General features: G+C 45.7%; 1 protein-coding gene across 1 annotated transcript in view; it reads left to right on the forward strand.

The window, feature by feature from the left end:
• The window catches only part of LOC140729811 (G-protein coupled receptor 83-like), a 47,942-nt gene that overhangs the window by 22,063 nt on the left and 6,280 nt on the right, over positions 1–19,599 (forward strand). Inside the window, exon 4 of the mRNA XM_073050023.1 lies at positions 12,795–13,395. Within this exon, the coding sequence (XP_072906124.1) occupies positions 12,795–13,395 (601 nt within the window). The remainder of the gene's footprint in view (positions 1–12,794; positions 13,396–19,599) is intronic.

Below are 19,599 nucleotides of genomic sequence, written 5' to 3' on the forward strand. Positions count from 1 at the left end.
CTGTTTATACATCTCCATAGGTGCTGCCTGACCTTCTGAATTCCACCAGCATTTTGTGTGTTGCTTTGGATTGGCAGCATTTGCAGACTTTCTTGTATTCATAAGCTTTGCATTAGACCTTTAGAACGTCCATTGCAATGGCACCAATAACCTCTCCCACAGTCCTTGCTAAGATGGCTGCCAAGGTTGCTTATCAAACATAAAGACACCCAGACACACAAGTAGGTGTCCTTACCTTTGACCTAGGTATATAACTTAGAAACAAAGATGACAATACACACAAAATGTTCAGGAAGTCAGCAGGCCAGGTAGTATCTAAGGAAAAGAGTAAACAGTTGACATTTTGGGCTGAGGCCCTTTTTTTAGACAGGAAAGGAAGGGGAGAAGTCAGAGAAAGGTGGGGAGGAGGGGAGGAAGAAATACAAGGTGGTAGATGATAAGTGATACCGGGGAAGGGGCAGGAGGAGAAGTAAGGAGCTGGGAAGTTGGTGAAAGAGATAAAGGTCTGGAGAAGGGGGAATCTGATAGGTGAGGATAGAAGACCATGGAAGAAAAGGAAGGGGAAGGAGCACCAGAGGAGATCATGGGCAGGTACAGAGAGAAGTTGAGAAATGGAAGCAGGAATGGGGAATGGTGAAGGGGGAGGGTGGGCAATTACTGGAAGTTCAAGAAATTGATGTTCATGCCATTAAGTTGGAGGCTTCCCAGATGGAATATGAAGCGGTGCTCCTCCAACCTGAGTGTGGCCTCACCGTGACAGTAGAGGAGGTGATGGATTGCCATGTTGGAAAGAGAATGAGAAGTGGTTTTGAAATGTGTGGCCACGGGGAGATCCCGCTTTTTCTGGCAGATAGAACTTAGGTGCTCAGCAAAGTGGTCTCCCTATCTTTGTCGGGGCTCACTGATATACAGGAACCTACACCAGGAGCACTGGATATAGTAGATATGCAGGTGAAGAGTTACCTCACATGGAAGGACTGTTCAGGGTTCTGAATGGCAGTGAGGGAGGAGGTGCAGAGGGATAGATAACTTATTAACTTATGACTCACTGTTGTATCTAAAGTCTGAGGTATACAGGATCAACAGGAAGGGGGCCAATACAGTTCCCTGTGGGGCCCCAGTGCTGGTTATAATCATGTCTGGCACACAGCTCTAAAGCCACATATATTGTGGTCTCCTAGTCAGGTAGTCCATTATCCAGGATACAATGGAAATGCAAACCTATATAGAGGGCTGTATGGTTTTGAAGACACTGGAGAATTAAAAAAAAACCATGATCGTCATGGTGCTGCCTTGCATATCCAGATGAGAGGAGGCTCTGTTCAGCAGGTAGATGACAGTATCATTGACTGCAATGTGCTCCTGGTTAGCAAACTGCAGGGGATCAAGGGCTGATCTGACCAGGGGTTGGAGGTGAGCCAGGACCAGCGTCTTCATGATGTGTGAGGTCAGGGCCACTGGACAGTAGTCATTCAAGGCTTTCAGTTGGCCCTTCTTGGGTACTGGGACCACACATGATGTTTTTCACATAGTTGGGACCCTTTCCAAGCTGAGACTCAGATGGAAAGTGTGCTGGAGAGCTCCACACAGATGCTTAGCACACTCCTTCAGGTCCTTGGGGTTCACACAATTTGTTCCCAATGCTTTGCTGTGTCTGAGTTTCCCCAGAACCCTACTCATAGTGAAGGTGAGTCCATGATAACTGGGGAGCTGGTAGAAGGTGGAGGCTGGGGGAGGTAAATATTAGCACAGCAGCAGTTGGTATGTGGAGGTGTGGATGGTTGGTGCAGGTCAAGGAGGGGATGTAGACTGTGCTAGACTGTGTTGTTCATCCATGTGTTGAATTGGAGTGGGGAGGTGTTGGTGCTGAGGGAGCATTGGGTGCCTCTGTACCTAGAATGGTGTGCTGAGGGGGTGTGAGTAGGAGGGCAATTGTCAAACCTATCGAAGAATTGGCTTAACTCAAATGAGTTAACTCACTCACAGCTGCATTCTGAGGCTCCACAGCCAGACTGATTGAAGCCAGTGATGTTTTTCACGCCTCGCCACACCTCCCGTGCCCTACTCTGCCCAAGCTTGTTCTCCAGCTCTCTCCTGTATTCCTCTTTAGCCACCTTGATCTCCTGCTCTAGCTCCCTCCGCACATTACAAGCCTCCCTATCTCCTGATCTAAAGGCTTTCTTTTTGTGGTTGAGAAGAACATGTAGCTCACTGATGACCCCTGGATTTGCTGTTAGGGAAGCAGCAAACAGTCTTTGATGGTACTAGGGTGTCCACACAGAAGTTGATGTAGCCAATGAAACAATCAATGTCCGTTAATGCCCTCCCCATATGGTTCACAAAGCACATTCCAGTTAGTAATCTCAAAGCAGGCTTTCAAGGCTTCGATGGTCTCTGGAGACCATTCCTTTACTATCTTGTTGGTAGCTAGCTGTTGCTGTACTTTGGGCTTATACAAGGGTATGAGGTGAACTGGGTTGTGATCTGATCTTCCAAGTGGGGGAGAGCTGTGGAGCTGTATGCATCTTTAACATTTGCCTACAAGAGAGCCAGTGTTTTATTCTCTCTTGTATGACACTTGACAAACTGATCGAAGGTGTGTAGGGTTGTTGAGAGAGAAACAGGGTTTAAATCTCCAGATACTACAATGAACGCATTGTGTTGTCTGGAGTCTTGCGATGGTAGTGTGTATGACACCGCATGCAACATCAGGAGTGCATCTGGGAGGCAGAATGTAGACTACGAGCAACATGGTGTGGCTGAATTCACTCGGTGGATAAAACGGACACAAACTCGCAGCAAGCAGTTCGATGTTCGGTCTGCAGATTCGTCCTTTTACAGAAATGTGACCGGGATTACACCGTCGTTTGTTCACAGGCACAGCAAACCCATCTCCCTTCATTTTACCGCTCTGTTGTTACAGGAGCGAGACGGCGGACGAACCCAAGTGCAGAACGCGGGCACGGAGGCAGAGTTGGGAGGCGTTATTGACGTAGCGAGCCTGGAATCCGTATCCAGGAGCGATGCTAGACTTAGAACTGACTATCCATGAAACGAGGTTACTCACACTGGAGTCGACCAACAAACTGGCAGCTCCTTGTTGTGATCACAGGGTCTTTATCCTGCATTTGCTGATGGAAAGCAGGTGTGTGTAGTTAGTGGAACCTGGGAGTGATTGGAAACTAAACAAGGGAATTGAGGCCCAAAACCTGAGGTAAATAGCCAGGTGGGGGATTGCCAGAAGGGACCATGACATCTGTAGATCAACTCTGCCTGCTCCTATCATTGTAAACCCACTCACAGTAGTGTTGGAGTCTGGATTTGTTTGTGTAACCATGTCTCAGTGAAACATTTAACACTGCATTCCCGATACTCACTCTGTGTTCTTGCGAGTACTGCCAGTTCCTCCATTTTATTTGCCAGCGATCTTCCGTTCCTCATAATGATAGATGGGAAGTATGGTTTATATCCCCGTCTCTTGTTGCACCGCTTTTTATGAACGAAGCACGTTAAATAACTAAGACAAACGAACACACAGAGCTACGGTAATGTGCTGCCGCCTCGCTCGGTGTACACACAATTGTAGGGACAGGTGTGGAACTTGTTCAATAGCAGTGACAGAGACAAGCGATCTTTAAGGAGGAAAACATCCTTTAATAGGATCTAATCTCAAGGACAGGCATTCATGCACATCCTTGGAAGAAAGAAAAGGGGGAGGAGCACCAGACAGAGGCGATGGGCAGGCAAGGAGATAAAGTGAAAGAGGGAAAAGGGGATGGGGAATGGTTAACTGGAGGGGGGCATGGAGGGGTCATTACCAGAAATTCAAGAGATCGATGCTCATGCCACAGGTTGGAGGCTACCCAGACAGAAAACAGGGTGTTGTTCCTCCAACCTGAGTATGGCCTTATCGTGACAGTAGAGGAGGCCATGGATTGACATATTGGAATGGGAATAGGAAGTGGAATTTAAATGGGTGGCCACTGGGAGATCCCGCTTGTTCTGGCAGACGGAGCGCAGGTGCTCGGCAAAATGGTTTTCCAACCTATGTCGGGTCTCACTGATATACAGGTGCCACATTGGGAGCACCGGATACAGTCTCACAGGTGAAGTGTCGCCTTTCCTGGAAGGACTGTTTGGAGTCCTGGATGGTAGTGAGGGAGGAGGTGTAGGGGCAGGTGTAGCGCTTGTTCTGCTTGCAAGAATAAGTGTCAGGAGGGAGATCAATGGGGAGAGATGAATGGACAAGGGAGTTGCGTAGGGAGTGATCTCTGCGGAAAGCAGAAGGAAAAGATGTGCTTGGTGGTGAGATCCAGTTAGAGGTGGAAGTTACGGAGAATTATGTGCTGGGTGCGGGGGCTGGTGGTGTAGTAGGTGAGGACAAGAGGAATCCTATGTCGTAGGGTGGCGGGAGGATGGTGAAAGAGCTGACGTGCCTGAAATGGAAGAGATGTGGTTGAAGACAGTGTTAATGGTTGATGGTTCTCTTGTTACTGTTTGTTGACTATTTAGTTCTGTACTTTGTGTAACTTGGGGGACCTACATGTTTGATTGAATCTATTACTGTTTGTAAATAAATGTGCTTATTTGTAATCAGTGCCTGCCATCTCACTCGCCAAACCTGTGAACCTGCTTCCTCGTTACTATGGGCAGTGGGAGAATCAGGGATACTTAAGACTGAGGGTATAAGTTGGTGAATACTCTGAGGGCTGGCTGTTATGATGTGAGTTACAACCAAAGCGGAAAAAAATGGCTGGCGTCACTTAGCACTTTCATGCAAGGGTGCTTATTAAGAATGTCAAAAATCAAACTTACAAAATTTGGTGAAAATAGTGAAAAGAAAACTGCCAGTATTTATAAAAAGATACCTACCAGAAAACATAATAATAGCTCTGTACTTTGTCCAGTGTGAACTCCCGGCAGAACCGATCTCTCTCTCTGCCACTGAGAGTGATGAGCCCCGTTTATTAGACAACGGTATATACTCATCTTTAATTACTTACAGAGTTAACGCAAGACGACACATGAACTGGAATGTGATTCACCCCACAATGTATTTACAATCATATTACAAAGTAAACAGAAGCATCTACATTAAATACAGTATAATAACAATATATACACATTTACGCATCCCTATTACTAAAGAGATAGAATATTGATTGATTGATTGATTGAGATACAACACGGGATAGGCCCTTCTGGCTGTACAAGGCGTGCCGCCAGCAACCCCTGATATAACCCCAGCCTAGTCACGGAAGCATTTGCAAAGTCAAATTAATCCACCGACTGGTACGTCTTTGGATGGTGGGAGGAAACTGGAGCACCCTGAGGAAACCCATGCAGTCATGGGGGGACGTACAGGGAGTGTCGGGAATTGAACACAAGTAGCTGGTAGTGTAAAGCATTGTTCTAACCACTACGCTACCACACTGTCCTAATGGTGGGAAAGCACCGTAAAGCTTACCAATTATACGAATACACTGGGTGGGGGTGGGAGACACTGAAGTGTCACACTCAGTGCAACGAGAGCAGAATGACAAGGCAATGTCTGTGTGTGCAAATGCTCTTGTGTAAGGATTGCACTCACCGAGTGCTCTCTGTCACACTGGCACTGATGGGCTGAATGGCCTACTCCTAGGTGATGGGGAAAATAAGATGTGAACCAAATCTCTCTCTCCCCTTCCCCAATTTTCATAATCTGCTTTCTCAGTAAATTCCAGGAAACCCAGAGACCGTCTGGTCACATGGATCCACTCCAGGAGGTGAGGTGTTAAAATGTATGGAAGTGAATTGAGCCCCATGATTTTGTGGGGGGAGGGGTGTGTGGAGGAGGATGGTATAGTATATGGGTGATGGGTCAGCATGAGGAGATTGAGAGGGGAAGGGAGTGGAGGGAGCCAGTAGAGGGTGAGTATGTGAAGGATGAGGGAGGAAGTTTCAGTGGGCAGGGTGTAGAGGGGTCATCGAGGGTGAATAAGAATAAGGGAGCAAAGTTGAGTGTGAGGGTAAGATGTGAGAGAGGGAGCGGGGTCAAACCTGAGGGCAAGGGCTGAAGGATGCGGAGGTGTCAGTGTAAGGGGGAGAGATGAGGGAGGGAGGAAGAGTCATTGTGGGGGTCAGGGTTGAAGGAGAAAGTATTATAAGACCACTAGATATAGGAGCAGAATTCAGCAATTTGACCAATCAAATCTGCTCTGCCATTTCATCATGGCTGATCCATTTCCATCTCAGTCCCAATCTGCTGCCTTCTCCCTGTAATCCTTCATGCCCTGACTAATCAAGAATCTATCAACCTCTGTCTTAAATATACCCAATGATTTGGCCACCACAGCTGCCAGTGGAAACAAATTCCACAGATTCACCACCTCTGGCTAATGAAATTCCTCCTCGTTCCTATGCTGAAGACACATCCCTCTATCCTGAGGCTGTGCCCTCTGGTTTAGACTCCCCCACCAAGGAAACATCCTTACTACATCCACTCTATCAAGTCCTTTCAACATTCCTTGTATCCGTGTGAAGGTGAGAGGTGAGGGAAGCAAGGAGGCACTGTTGTAATGGTGGTTGTGATCAGGTCTAACCTCTTACTCAGTGTCTGTCCACAGTAGCCCATATCAGGAGGACAGCAGAAACCCTGGAGGAAGGTATAGCCAAGGGCCATGGAGGGATATGAAGAAGAGGATAATTTTAGCATCAGGAGAGCTGGCTTTGGTTGTTGAGACTGAGTGGCGGAATGGGACGAGGGGCCCATGAGCACAGTAGGGGACAGAATATACAGAGTGTCTGGGCATTTTGTTACCACTTCTTGCCCAGGTAACATTAACTTTACTAGCAAGCCTGGAAGTGCTCATGACAACAGGGGCAAACTCTCTCTTTCTTCAGGGAGAATTATGCTTCTTGATTTCTCAAGTAGCTGCCTATTCAACTCAAGTGGACAGAACACTCCTAATGTAGGTTCCAGAAAAGCAATTTCCTTTGAAGTTTTCCTCGCAGAAAAAAAGTTGTCACCAGGAGTGATTCATCTGAAATGAAAGGCCAATGCTGTACTAAGGAGGAAAGCTTTCCCTCAAAGGGGAAAATTTATCAAACATTGCAACGGATGTGAAGATTGTTGAATGAATCATCATGATTCTCTCCCCAGCCCCCGCACCCCATCCAGGACATACACCAGAAGCAGAGCCCTCAGCATTATCTCTGTCATAGTCCCGTCTGGCTGTCCCCATCTCACTCCTATCTCCTTGATTATGCCTTAATTCCAGTCATTAGATTCCCAATTGCTGCTAGTTCACTTAATTACAGCACACCTGGTTGCCATCAGAGACTGCAGTATAAGAACCTTGGCATCACAACCACTGGTTGCCAATTCATTGGTCTATTCCCAAGTGAAAACCTTTTTCCTGACTGCTTAGAACTGTTAGTTCTAAGTTCAGCTCTAGTTTCAAGTTATTCCATGAAAACCCCATCTCCGTGTCAAGACTCTATATCAGAGCTCCATGTCAAGATTCCTCCTGGTTATTTGTTCCACGTTCGCACTGTGCAAGCACCTCTCAACCATATCTCCGTGTCTGTGTCCAGCACTTGGGTTCGCCCCCAGTCACTCTGTGTCTCATAATCACTTTGACCTCTTACCATCAAGCAGAAGGTACCACGGTATAAGATTAGGGCTGTTAGGCTGGGTAAAGGCTTCTTCCCCCAGGCTGTGAGACTTCTGAACACCCTGCTACCACTCAGTACACATTATTCATGACAGTGCCAATAGTAGTATTACTGTTGTATATTTAACTATATTAGGTTCATGCACTTTATGTCCATGTAAAGCTGCAGAAACTTTTTTAAATTTTCTGTTATTATTGTGTTAATATTTTATGTGATGTATGTGATATATGTACTGTGATTTGCACATTGTTTCATTTAGCTGTAAACATGTTCAAAGTTCAAAATAAATTTTATTATCTAAGTATATACAACCCAGATATACATTTTCTTGTGGGCATACTCAATAAATCTATAAAACAATAACTGTAACAGAATCAATGACAGCCCAACTAGAACATTCAACCAGTGTGCAAAACATACTAAACTGTGCAAATACAAAAAGAAAGAAATAATAGTGATAAATAAATAAGCAATAAATGTCGAGAAATGAGATGAAGAGTTCTTGAAAGTGAGTGCACTGGATGTCTGAACAGTTCACTGATGGGGCAAGTGAAGTTATCCTGTATGGTTCAAGAGCCTGATGGTTAACAGGTAAAAACTTTTCTTGAACCTGGTGCTGCGAGGTTCCTGTACCTCCTCCCAATGGCAGCAGCAAGAAGAGAGCATAATCTGGGTGGTGGGGTCCCTTATGATGGGTGTTACTTTCCTGCGACAGTGCTCCATGTAGGTGTGTTCATTGGTGGGGAGGGTTTAACCCATGTTGGACAGGTCCATAGCCACTACTTTTTATAGGATTTTCTGTTCAAGGGAATTGGCATTTCCAAACCAGGCTGTGACGCATCCAGCCAATATCCTTTCCACCACACATCTATAGAAGCTTGTTAAAGTGATTCCTGATGAAGGGTCTTGGCCTGAAATGTTGGCTACTCTTTTCTCACGGATGCTGCCTGGCCTGCTGAGTTCTTCCAGCATTGTGTACGTATTCTTTGATCCACAGCATCTGCAGTTGTATTTTTGTTTCAAAGTGTTAGATGTCATGCCAGATATTCATAAACTTCTAAAGAGGTAGAGGTGCTATCACATTTTATTCAAAATGGCACTTATGTGCTGGGCCCAGGACAGATCCTCTGAAATAATAACACTGATAAACTTAAAGTTGCTGACCCTCTCCACTCTGATTCCCCCAGTGAGGACTGGCTCATGGGCCTCTGGGTTTCTCCTCCTGAAGTCAAAAATCAGCTCCTTGGTCTTGCTGACATTGATTGAGGGGTGATTGTTGTGGCACCACTCAGCCAGATTTATAATCTCCCTCATATATGCTGATTCGTCACCACCCTTAATCTGGCTAATGACAGTGGTGTCATCAACAAAATTAAATATAGCTCTGGTGCTGTGCTTAGCTAAACAATCATTAGTGTAAAGTAATTAGAGCCAGAGGCTAAGCACATGGCCTTGTGATGCACATGTGAACCGGTTGAACAACAATACACTTGAACTTGATGATCAACACCACCCCAAAAATGAGTGTGTTACTATATTGGTGGATATCTGGCATGAGTTACCCTGTTTCACAACCTTACACCTATCAACGAGCTGAGGCCGGTGTGCTGCAGCTGTTATCCTAACACTCAGCTGCAGTGGGTGGCAGTGTCCCACTTGTTATGGGATCAGCACAGAGGCCACAGACAGGAGTCTGAAACTCATGAAATTGGGGAATTTAAATTGAATCTAATCTGGAATTGTGTTTTTAAAATACCTAGTGTCAGTAATGAAAGAGGTGACCATGATTGTTCTTGGCAAATTTTTCAACAGAATTGGTTGCCATTGTCTTCTTCTGGGCAGTGACTTTACAAGATGAGTGACCCCAGCCACGATCAATACTCTAGAGATTGTCTGCCTGGCGTCAGTGGTTGCATAACTAGGACTTGTGATATAAACCAGTTGCTCATAGGAGCATCCACCACCTGCTGCTACGGCTCTATATGACGATGACCAGAGTCTAAGCAGGCACTACACCTTGCCCAAGGGCGACCTGCAAGCTAGCGGAGGGTAGCTTGCACCTTACACCTCCTTTGGCAGAGATGCATCTCCAGCCCGCCACCCATAAAATGACAGATAATGAACAAGTCCCAGTAATGGTAAACTTGAGATTATACGGATGTAGTAAACGCCCATGTGATCCAGAGATGGAGATCTGAAGTTCTTACATGACAGTACAGTGACAAAGTGGATAGAATCACTGGGTCTCATTTTCAGAACCGGGTCTGATTCCAACCTCAGGCACTGTGTGTGAGAGTGAGTGAGTGAGTGAGTGAGTGAGTGAGTGAGTGAGTGAGTGAGTGAGTGAGTGAGTGAGTGAGTGAGTGAGTGAGTGAGTGAGTGAGTGAGTGAGTGAGTGAGTGAGTGTGTGTGTGTGTGTGTGTGTGTGTGTGTGTGTGTGTGTGTGTGTGTGTGTGTGTGTGTGTGTGTGTGTGTGTGTGTGTGTGTGTGTGTTTGTTTGTTTGTTTGTAGTACTGAATTTCCAGAATTTGTGGAATCTTAGGTTTAGCACAGCGCGTTTATTGTCTTCATAAGGCGCTGTCCGTGGTGCTGAATCGCGAATCCCGCAAATCAGCCTGTCAATTCCCTTCATCTCACGTTTATAAAATCCTGACCACTGTCTTTATTTGATCATGGGATGTCCGGGGATGAGTCAACAATCGTCGTTCAGCTCTAACTGCCGTCTGACGGGACAGCCAACCATATTGACGTGGTTCTGGAGTCACCTACTGGCAGAAAGATTAACATGACAGATTTCCATCTCTGAAGGGCTTTGGTGGATCAGGTGACTTTTTAACGATCAATCTAGTTATTATTGTTGAGATCTAGCATTTTAAGAAAAAAAAATTATTTAATAATACGCGTTTAAATTCTCCAGCTGCAATGTGTATCTGATTAACGCCCTGTTACTCTGGCGAACTGTCCAAGAATTTGCTGCAATGAGGCAATAACCGGTCTGTTATTGGACAGGTGTAGAAAGTAAGGAACGGAGGCAGGAGTTGACCATTCAGCCCATTATGTTTTGTGCCATTGAATAACCTCATTGGTCACTATTCCATCCCAACTCTAAACCCCTGTCCAATCCCATTACTTCTTGATTCCCAGTCGGCTGTTGGAATAATGACAGAGTTCCTTCGGCCCGTTGACCACACTTGTCAGTCAATGTGTTCCTGATCATTGATAGTACAATCAGTCTTTGTTAAATACTGTATATCACATAGACAAGCATTCTTGTTCTCTGTGGGCAGAGGAGGTTTGGTGCATCATACAGTTGCTTGCCTTCTTAATAGCTGTTTCCCAGAGTGTACCTTACCTACGTGACTCCAGAAGAATGAAGCATATTGGAGAGAAAGAGAGAAACAGAAAGTGGCGCAGAGAAAGGCAGAGAGAGAAAGTGTGAGAGAGATAGAGATAGATAGATAGATAGAGAGAGCAAGAGAGAGAGAGAATGTAATGGAGAGAAAAAGACAGGAAGAGGCTGGGGGGGAGAGAAAAAGAGAGGGGGAAGCTATTCCCATTGGCAGATGAGCTAAAGTTCTGTCTCTATAGAGAAGACAATCAAGCCTACCTGGCAAGTTCAAAGCCAGCATGACATCCTTCCTTGACAACAGTTGAGGGTCTTGAAAGAAAGATCAATGGCTACCTTTGAAAATGGCTGGGCCTCCCATGTAGGCTGAGCAGCATTGCTCTGTACAGTAGCCTGATTGAGGAGCATATGGTTTTCCATACCAGAGAATTGCTGCTATACAGAGACTCTAGTAACCCACAACGTCTCATCAGCAGGATTGAGGTCCAGACTGGAAAGCCAAGGATGCATAGGAGATGGCTGAGTCATGTCTGAGGCATAGGAATTTGGTAGTGACCGTGGTGTCTGGTCAGATGGGGCCTGGCAGCTTCCTTTCAATCTGCTTTGACAGGGCTCAGATGCAAAGTGAACCAGGAAGAGGTGTGAGCAGTGTTGAGGAAGTTCATACCACCAGCATGGTAGGAACGAGACAATGGGGAGCTTGGACAAGGTGGGAGGGTGGAAGAGCTCCTGGTCCAACATCTGGCAGACAGAACCCTAGCAGTTTACATTCATGATTCAGGCTGTGCATAATATCCTGCCTAGTATAGCAAACACTTCTGCTTTGGGCCATCATGCCCTCTCTGTCCTGGCAGAGGGCCACTGGATCATATCCTCAGCAGCTTTGGGAGAAGGATGCCACTGCTGGTGCCATGACCAGGTGATGGTCATATGTAGAAAATATGTCCTCAGCCATTAACAACAGAGGGCACTTTCACCAACTCAGAAAGCCCATAACCTTTGTCAATGCTGGAAACCAACCACAGCCTCAGACTAGATCACCAGCAGGCTTGCTTGCCAGGGCATTTGACTGGTAACTGAAAGTCAAGCTTGGAAGACAGTTAAAGTTTCCTGACTTCATCACATCATCATTGATCCTGACATGGTCATTCTGTCAGAAACCTCGAAGCAGGAAGTCATGGTCAAACAGACAGTGCCTTGGAAAGAATGGATTGAGGGGGTGTTTGAGTATAAGTAGGCCAAATACCAGGAGCTGGTAGGGCAGTGCCAGAGACAGGGGTGGAGGGTACGAAGGGAGTCTATAGAGGTGGGGTGTAGATGTTTTGCTGACTGCTCGCTCTGTAGAACCTACTCTGTCCTCAGCTTTATGGGAGGGCTCTACAAAGAAAAGAGCCATCAGGACTGTGACAGAGGCTGATGAGTGAACCTCCAGGTGGCTATGGATCTAGAAGTGTGGCCCATGGACCATTGCTGCTGGGACAAAAGCAAGGGCATGATCAACCCTGGCTGGGTCACCCATGCAAGGGTGTTTGATGTTGAAAACCCTGTAAATCCCAACGACCACAGGTTACATCACTGATGTTGTGTCCCAGTCATCCTACAATGTATCTCAGTATGCCGCTCCAACACCACCTCCACTTGTGAGGTTCAATGTGGGGTATAATTTAAGTTATGTTAACTTACGTTTACCATGTTTGGGATAATGCTTCAAAAAACCAATACCCACGGTATTTATACACTTGTCTGCGACAATAAACTTGAACTTGAGCTTCTAACCTATCCTTTCCTATAGGGAGAAAATCGTCAGGAGCCTCTGCATCCCTGCCTTTCCGAAACCATCCAATGTGTTCTGGAAGTACTTGGATCTGGCCACCTTCAGCCTGCTCTATGCCCTACCGCTGCTGGTCATCACCGCAGCCTACTCTGCGGTGGGCAAGAAGCTGTGGCTGCGTGGCGCCATAGGTGACGTCACGGTTGAGCAGTCGGCTGCCCAGCGCCGCAAGAAGAAGAAGACAATCAAGATGATGGTGCTGGTTGTGGTTGTCTTTGCCATCTGTTGGTTCCCCCTCAACTGCTACGTGATCCTTCTCTCCAGCCAGCGGGTCCAGGCCAACAACGCTCTTTACTTTGCCTTTCACTGGCTGGCAATGAGCAGCTCCTGCTGCAACCCCTTCATCTACTGCTGGTTGGATGATGGTTTTCGTGCAGAACTCAGGAGCCTCCTGAGCAAGTGTAGGCGAGCGAAGAGAGGTGGGGGCAAGGCAGCACTGCTCCCCATGCTCGGTGGGCCAGTTCAGAGAGCTTGGTTGCAGGAGCGAGACCTCAATGAGGCTGGACCATCTGCAATGGCCGGGAGATCTGGGATTCGAGGGCACAAAGATAGCAATGGGGAGGTGAGTCAAAGCCGTAATCTTTGCATAAAGAACAAAATCTGTTCCCACAGCTGTAGATTGTATGCAGGCACATATTTCTGCGAGTTCTTTCATGTGTTTATTTGATTGACCGCTAGCTTCCAACTATGCTCAGTGGCCATTTTATTAGGTACAGGAGTGGAACCCGCTGTGGTCTTCTGCTGCTTTAGCCCACCCACTTCAAGGTTTGATATGCTGTGTGTTCAGAGATGCACTTCTGCACACCACTGTTGTAATGTGTAGTCATTTGAGTAACTAGTGTCCTTCCTGTCAGCTTGAAACAATCTGCCATTCTTCATTAACAAAGCATTTTTGCCCACAGAACTGCCTCACACTGTTTTTTTTAAAAATGTTTCTGTTTGTTTTTCCCTCTCTGTAAATGCTAGGGACTACTGTGTGTGATAATCCCAGGAGATCAGCAGTGTCTGAGATACTCAAAACACCTCATCTGGCACCAACAATCATTCCATGTTCAAAGTCCCTTAGATTGCATTTTGTTCCCCATTCTGATGTTTGGTCTGAACAACAACTCAACCTCTTGACCATGTCCGCATGCTTTTATGCATTGAGTTCCTGCCACATGATTAGCTTATTAGATATTTGCATTAAGGAGCAGGTGCACAGGCACAGCAATAAAGTTGCCACTATGTGAATATCTGTATGGAGATAACATGGCATGGGATCTGAAGAGTTATGTCCAGGTGCGGGTTGATGGGGCTAGTCACAATAACAGTTGGGCACAAAGTAGATGGGACAAAAGGCCTATTTCTGTGCTGTGGAGTTCTCTAACTCTATGACTGTAATAGGAAGATAACATTTGGACATGTACCCTGCCATCGTGCTCTTGCCCCGGAGATAAGTGGTGCTGTGGTGTGCCTGCTCTTTTGCCACTGGGAGACAGCCACTGAACTAGCGGACATTTATAGAATAGCACAGCCATGGACACAACACCCTTCAGCCTATTTCATCCAGTCTCATTTACCCATGCTTGGCCCCCATCCCTCTAAACCAATGGTTCTCAACTTGGGGTCCAGGGACCCTTCACTTAATAGTGTTGGTCCATGGCATAAAAAAGGTTGGGGTCCCCTGCTCTAAACCTTTCCTATCCATGTGTTTATCCAAATGGCCTTATTGTTATCAGCCTCAACTATTTTCTCTGGAAGCTAGTTTCATGTAGCCACCACCCTTTGTATGTATGAAACAAATTGCCTCTTTAAGTCTTTCCCATCTCATCTTAAACCTATGCCCACTAGTTTTTGGCCCTTCCATGAGGAACAAGGCTGTGACCATATATCCCCCATGCTTTTATACACCTCTGCAAGGTCACGACTCTGTTTCTATAAGAAGTGGAAAAAGTGAGCAATTTCAGGTTCTTGGGTGTCAATGCCTATTATGGACCCAACATATCGATGCAGCTACAAAGAAGCATGAAGAAGAAGAAGAAGAAGAAGAAGAAGAAGAAGAAGAAGAAGGCCCTTAGCTCCGAGTGGAGTCATCGGGACACCGTCGTGACGGTGTTTTTTTTTTAACAGGCTTTCTTGTTTTTACAAGGCCAAGTTGCTAGCTCAACACTCAATCCAGCACAGATGGAAAATGTGCAAGGGAGCTGGTTAGATTTGAACTGGGGAGCCATTGCTCCGAAGTCCAGTGCTGATGCCACTACGCCACCAGCTGGTCACAAAGAAGGCATGACGGCGGCTATATTTCATTAGGAGTTTGAGGAGATTTGGTATGTCATCAAAGACAGTAGCAAATTTCTACAGGTGTACTGTAGAGAGCAGTCTACCGGCTGCATTACTCTCACCTAGTCCCACCTACCTGCACTCAGCCCATAACCCTCCATTCCTTTTCTGCCCATAAACCTATCTAATTTTTTTTAAATGACAATAATATCGAACGTGCCTCTACCACTTCTACTGGATGCTCATTCCACACAGCTACCACTCTCTGAGTAAAGAAATTCCCCCTCGTGTTACCCCTAAACTTTTACCCCCTAACTCTCAACTCATGTCCTGTTGTTTGAACCTTCCCTACTCTCAATGGAAAAAGCCTATCCACATCAACTCTATCCCCCTCATAATTTTAAATACCTCTATCAAGTCCCCCCTCAACCTTCTACGCTCCAAAGAATAAAGACCTAACTTGTTCAACCTTTCTCTATAACTTAGGTGCTGAAACCCAGGTAACATTCTAGTAAATCTAATTGTATTATGTATTATGTATTGCATTGTATCACTACAGCAAAGACGACAAATTTCACTACTTGTGCCGGCGATATTAACCTGATTGTGATTCCAAGGGATAATGTCCAGCGCTATTTTCATCATCACCATCACCGAGCTCCTGAGACCCAAGTTCAATCCTGACCTGGGGTGCTCTCTGCTTGGAGATTTTTCTCCCAGTGTCCCACTTGTATTTTCCTGGGTGCTGTGGTTTCCTCCCAAGGGTTGATAGGCTGCTGCTAATTATCTTTTAGAGTAAGTTAATACCAAGACAGCCAAAGTGAGAGGGTAAGTTTCAAGGAGTAGAAATGAGCAAGAGGCTCGGGGGCCTGTCTGTTGACATGCTCTGAGTTTGAACCACAGGTTCCAGTCATTGGTTTTGGGTCGATACTGAATAGTACCAAGGGGCAACAAACTGTCTGTTGTAGGAACTCTTTAGGTCAAGCAGCACAGAATCATAGAGTATAGAAAAAGGCCCTTTGGCCCAACTGGTCCATGCTGACCTCAGCATTGTCCCTGCTAGAGCTAGGTGCCTGAATTTGGCTCATAACAATCCAAGCCCTTCCCCATCCTTGTATCTATCCAAACTTGCATTTCTTACTTAAGCCCATCACCTGTGCTGGGACAGTCCTGGTCTAGTCTTTCAAGCTGTCCCCAGGGTAGCTCATCATTAGTCTTTCCTTTCCAGGGATGAGGTGCTTGGAGCTTCTGCTGGCCTTTCTTTAGCTCTGGGCCAATCTTTCAAGTCTTTCTGTAGCTCTGGGTCAGTCTTGCATGTTGTCCCCAGGGTAGCCCATCAATGATAGTTCTTATCCAGGGATGAGATGTTTGGAACTGCTACTGAAGTAGGTATGAGTTTTTATAGGAAGCAGTTGCTAGCCCCATGCCCAACCCTTCTATCACAGATGGGCCTGGGACCATCCATAGCAGAGTTTTGTACCTATCCAAATGCCTGTGGCTACCCTCTGTATAGGAAATTACCACTCAGGCCTCTTTTAAATCTCTCTCCCATCTTAACTTATAGCTGTGCTCTCTATTCAATGTTCCCTCTAATTTTTTTTGGACAGCTGTGTGGGCCAACTATTGCTCTGAGCAGGAAATTTTTACGTGGCCTGAAAACAGTGCAGAACTTCGAATGATTTTTTTAGTAATATGCATGTTATGAATATTTATAATGAAAACTGAGAAATCACATATTGTTGATTTTATTTATTGATTGGTGTAATGAAATACTGTACAACAATGAAAAGTTTATGCCTGGTAAACTTTTTCTCATCTGTCTTTATTACAAATCTATCGCCTATAAGTTGTCCAAATTAATTTCGCATCCAGTTGAAAGATACGTCTTAATCCTTATTAGATAATTCAATTCTTTCACTTAGAGTCATAGTCACAGAAAAACACTGCACCTCTAGTCTGTTTCTGGATTTATATTTGATTGAATTCATAAGATTATATCTACATTTGCAGTCAACTCCAGGAGCTGGAAATGTTACAACATCAACAACAGTTGACAGTTCTTCAAATTCTTTGGTTCTAAGCACGTAGTTCAAATAACATGTCATAATTGAACCAGCTGAACTTTCTCAGAAATGCCGAACTTAAAATCACAGTATTGCTGTGATATTCCATGCATTGTCTAATGACAGGGTATTTCATAATGATATTGCAAAGATTTCATAATTATATTAGCATTATTTCAAAATTATATTAACATTATATTAAAAATATTCCAGCCTTGCCGCAACAGGAGCATCTCAGTTACTCCATGGCTGTGCACCTATGTAGCCCAGAAGGAGCAGTGCCTCTAGGTTTGGATTCTCCAGTCCTGGGGGGGGGGGGGAGGGGTGTGTGTGTGTGTGTGAGAGAGAGAGAGAGAGATTTCAGTGAGAGCCCCCTCATCCTTATAAATTCCAGTAAGTACAAACCCAGAGCCATCAAACGTTCCTCGTATGATTAATCTTTCATCCCTGTAATCATCCTCGTGAACCTCCTCTGGACCCTCTCTAATGCCAGTACATCTCTTCTGAGATGAGGAGCCCAAAAAGGTTCACAATACTCAAGGTGAGGCCTCACCAGTGCCTTATAAAGCCTCAGCATCACATCCCTGCTCTTGTATTCTAGGCCTCTTGAAATGAATGCTAACATTGCATTTGCCTTCCTCACCATTGACTCAACCTGCAAGTTAACCTTTAGGGTGTTCTGCACAGGGATTCCCAAGTCCCTTTGCATCTCAGATTCTTGGATTTTCTCCCCATTTAGAAAATAATCCGCACTCTTATTTCTACTACCAAAGTGCATGACCATGCATTTTCCAACATTATAATTTGCCACTTTCTTGCCCATTCTCCTAATCTGCTTAAGTCCTTCTGCATCCTACCTGTTTCCTCAATACTTCCTGCCTCTCCACCAATCTTCATACCATCTGTAAACTTGGCAACAAAGCCATCTATTCCATCATCTAAATCATTTATATACACCATAAAAAGAAGTGGTCCCAACACCGACCCCTGCGGAACACCACTAGTCACTGGCAGCCAACCAGACAAGGATCCTTTTATTCCCACTCGCTTCCTTCTTCCAATCAGCCAATGCCCTAATCACGTTAGTAACTTCCCTGTAATACCTCTGGCTCTTAACTTGGTAAGCAGCCTCATGTGTGGCACCTTGTCGAAGGCCTTCTGAAAGTCCAAATATACAACATCCAAACATCCTCCTTATCTATCCTACTTAAATAATTCCAACAGGTTTGTCAAGAAGGATTTTCCCTTAAGGAAACCATGCTGACTTTGTCCTATCTTGTCCTGTGTCACCAAGTACTCCAACACCTCATCCTTAACAATTGACTCCAACATATTCCCAACCACTGAGGTCAGGCTAACTGGTCTATCATTTCCTTTCTGCTGCTTTCCTCCTTTCTTAAAGAGTGGAGTGACATTTGCATTTTCCCAGTCCTCTGGTAACATGCCAGATTCCAGTGAGTTTTGAAAGATAATTTCTAATGCCACCAGAATCTCTAATGCTAGAGAGAGGTAGAGAGAAAAACAGAGAGAAACAGAGACTGAGAGAGCACAAGAGGGGAGAGAGATAGTAAACACGAGAGAGGAGAGAGAGAGATGGAGGGAGCACTTGAGAGGGGTGAGAGAGAGCACATAGGAGGGGAAAGTGAGAGAGTGTGAGGGGAAACAGAGAGAGAGAGAGGGAGGAAGGAAGGAGGGAGAGGGGGAGGGAGAGAGAGAGAGAACTCTGAAAGTACTCAATAGAGTAGATGTGGAGAAGATGTTTCCTAAAGACCTGAGGATACAGCCTCAGAATAGTGGGGCGTCCTTTTAGAAAGGAGATAATGAGGAATTTCTTTAGCTGGAGAGTGGTGAATCTGTGGAATTCGCTTCCGTAGGTGGCTGTGGAGGCCAAGTCATTGGGTATATTTAAGGCAGAGGTTGATAGATTCTTCATTAGTCGGGGTGTGAAGGGCTATAGAGAGAAGGCAGGAGATTGGGACTGAGAGGGAAAACGGATCATCAGCCTTGATGAAATAGCGGAGCAGACTCGATGAGCCAAATGGTCTCTCTGCTCCTGTATCTTATGGTCTTATAAAGATAGGAAACAGTTGCTGGGGGGGAGATAAGCAGGATCGCAGAAACTGAACTGTGCTGGATTCTTGGCAGTGACAGTGGGAATCACTGGGGAGAGATGTGTGGCAGATGGAACCAGCACCAGGGAGAGAAGTGGGGAGGTGAGGAGGGAGGAAAGTTGGTGGATGAACAGGGAAGGAGGAGAACAAAGATGTATTACAGACATAGCAGAGAGGTGGCTGGTGGGAAAGGGGAGAAGAATGTGAGGGCTGCAGGAGGACCAGAAGGGGGAATGTGGGGGGCAGTGAAAGGGGAGAGCAATGGGTTTGCACTACTGAGGATCTAGAACAGGGATGTCCAGCCTTTTTTTGTGCCATGAACCAATGCCA

Source organism: Hemitrygon akajei, chromosome 6 (assembly GCF_048418815.1).
Source record: "Hemitrygon akajei chromosome 6, sHemAka1.3, whole genome shotgun sequence".
In the NCBI taxonomy this organism is placed as follows: domain Eukaryota; kingdom Metazoa; phylum Chordata; class Chondrichthyes; order Myliobatiformes; family Dasyatidae; genus Hemitrygon; species Hemitrygon akajei.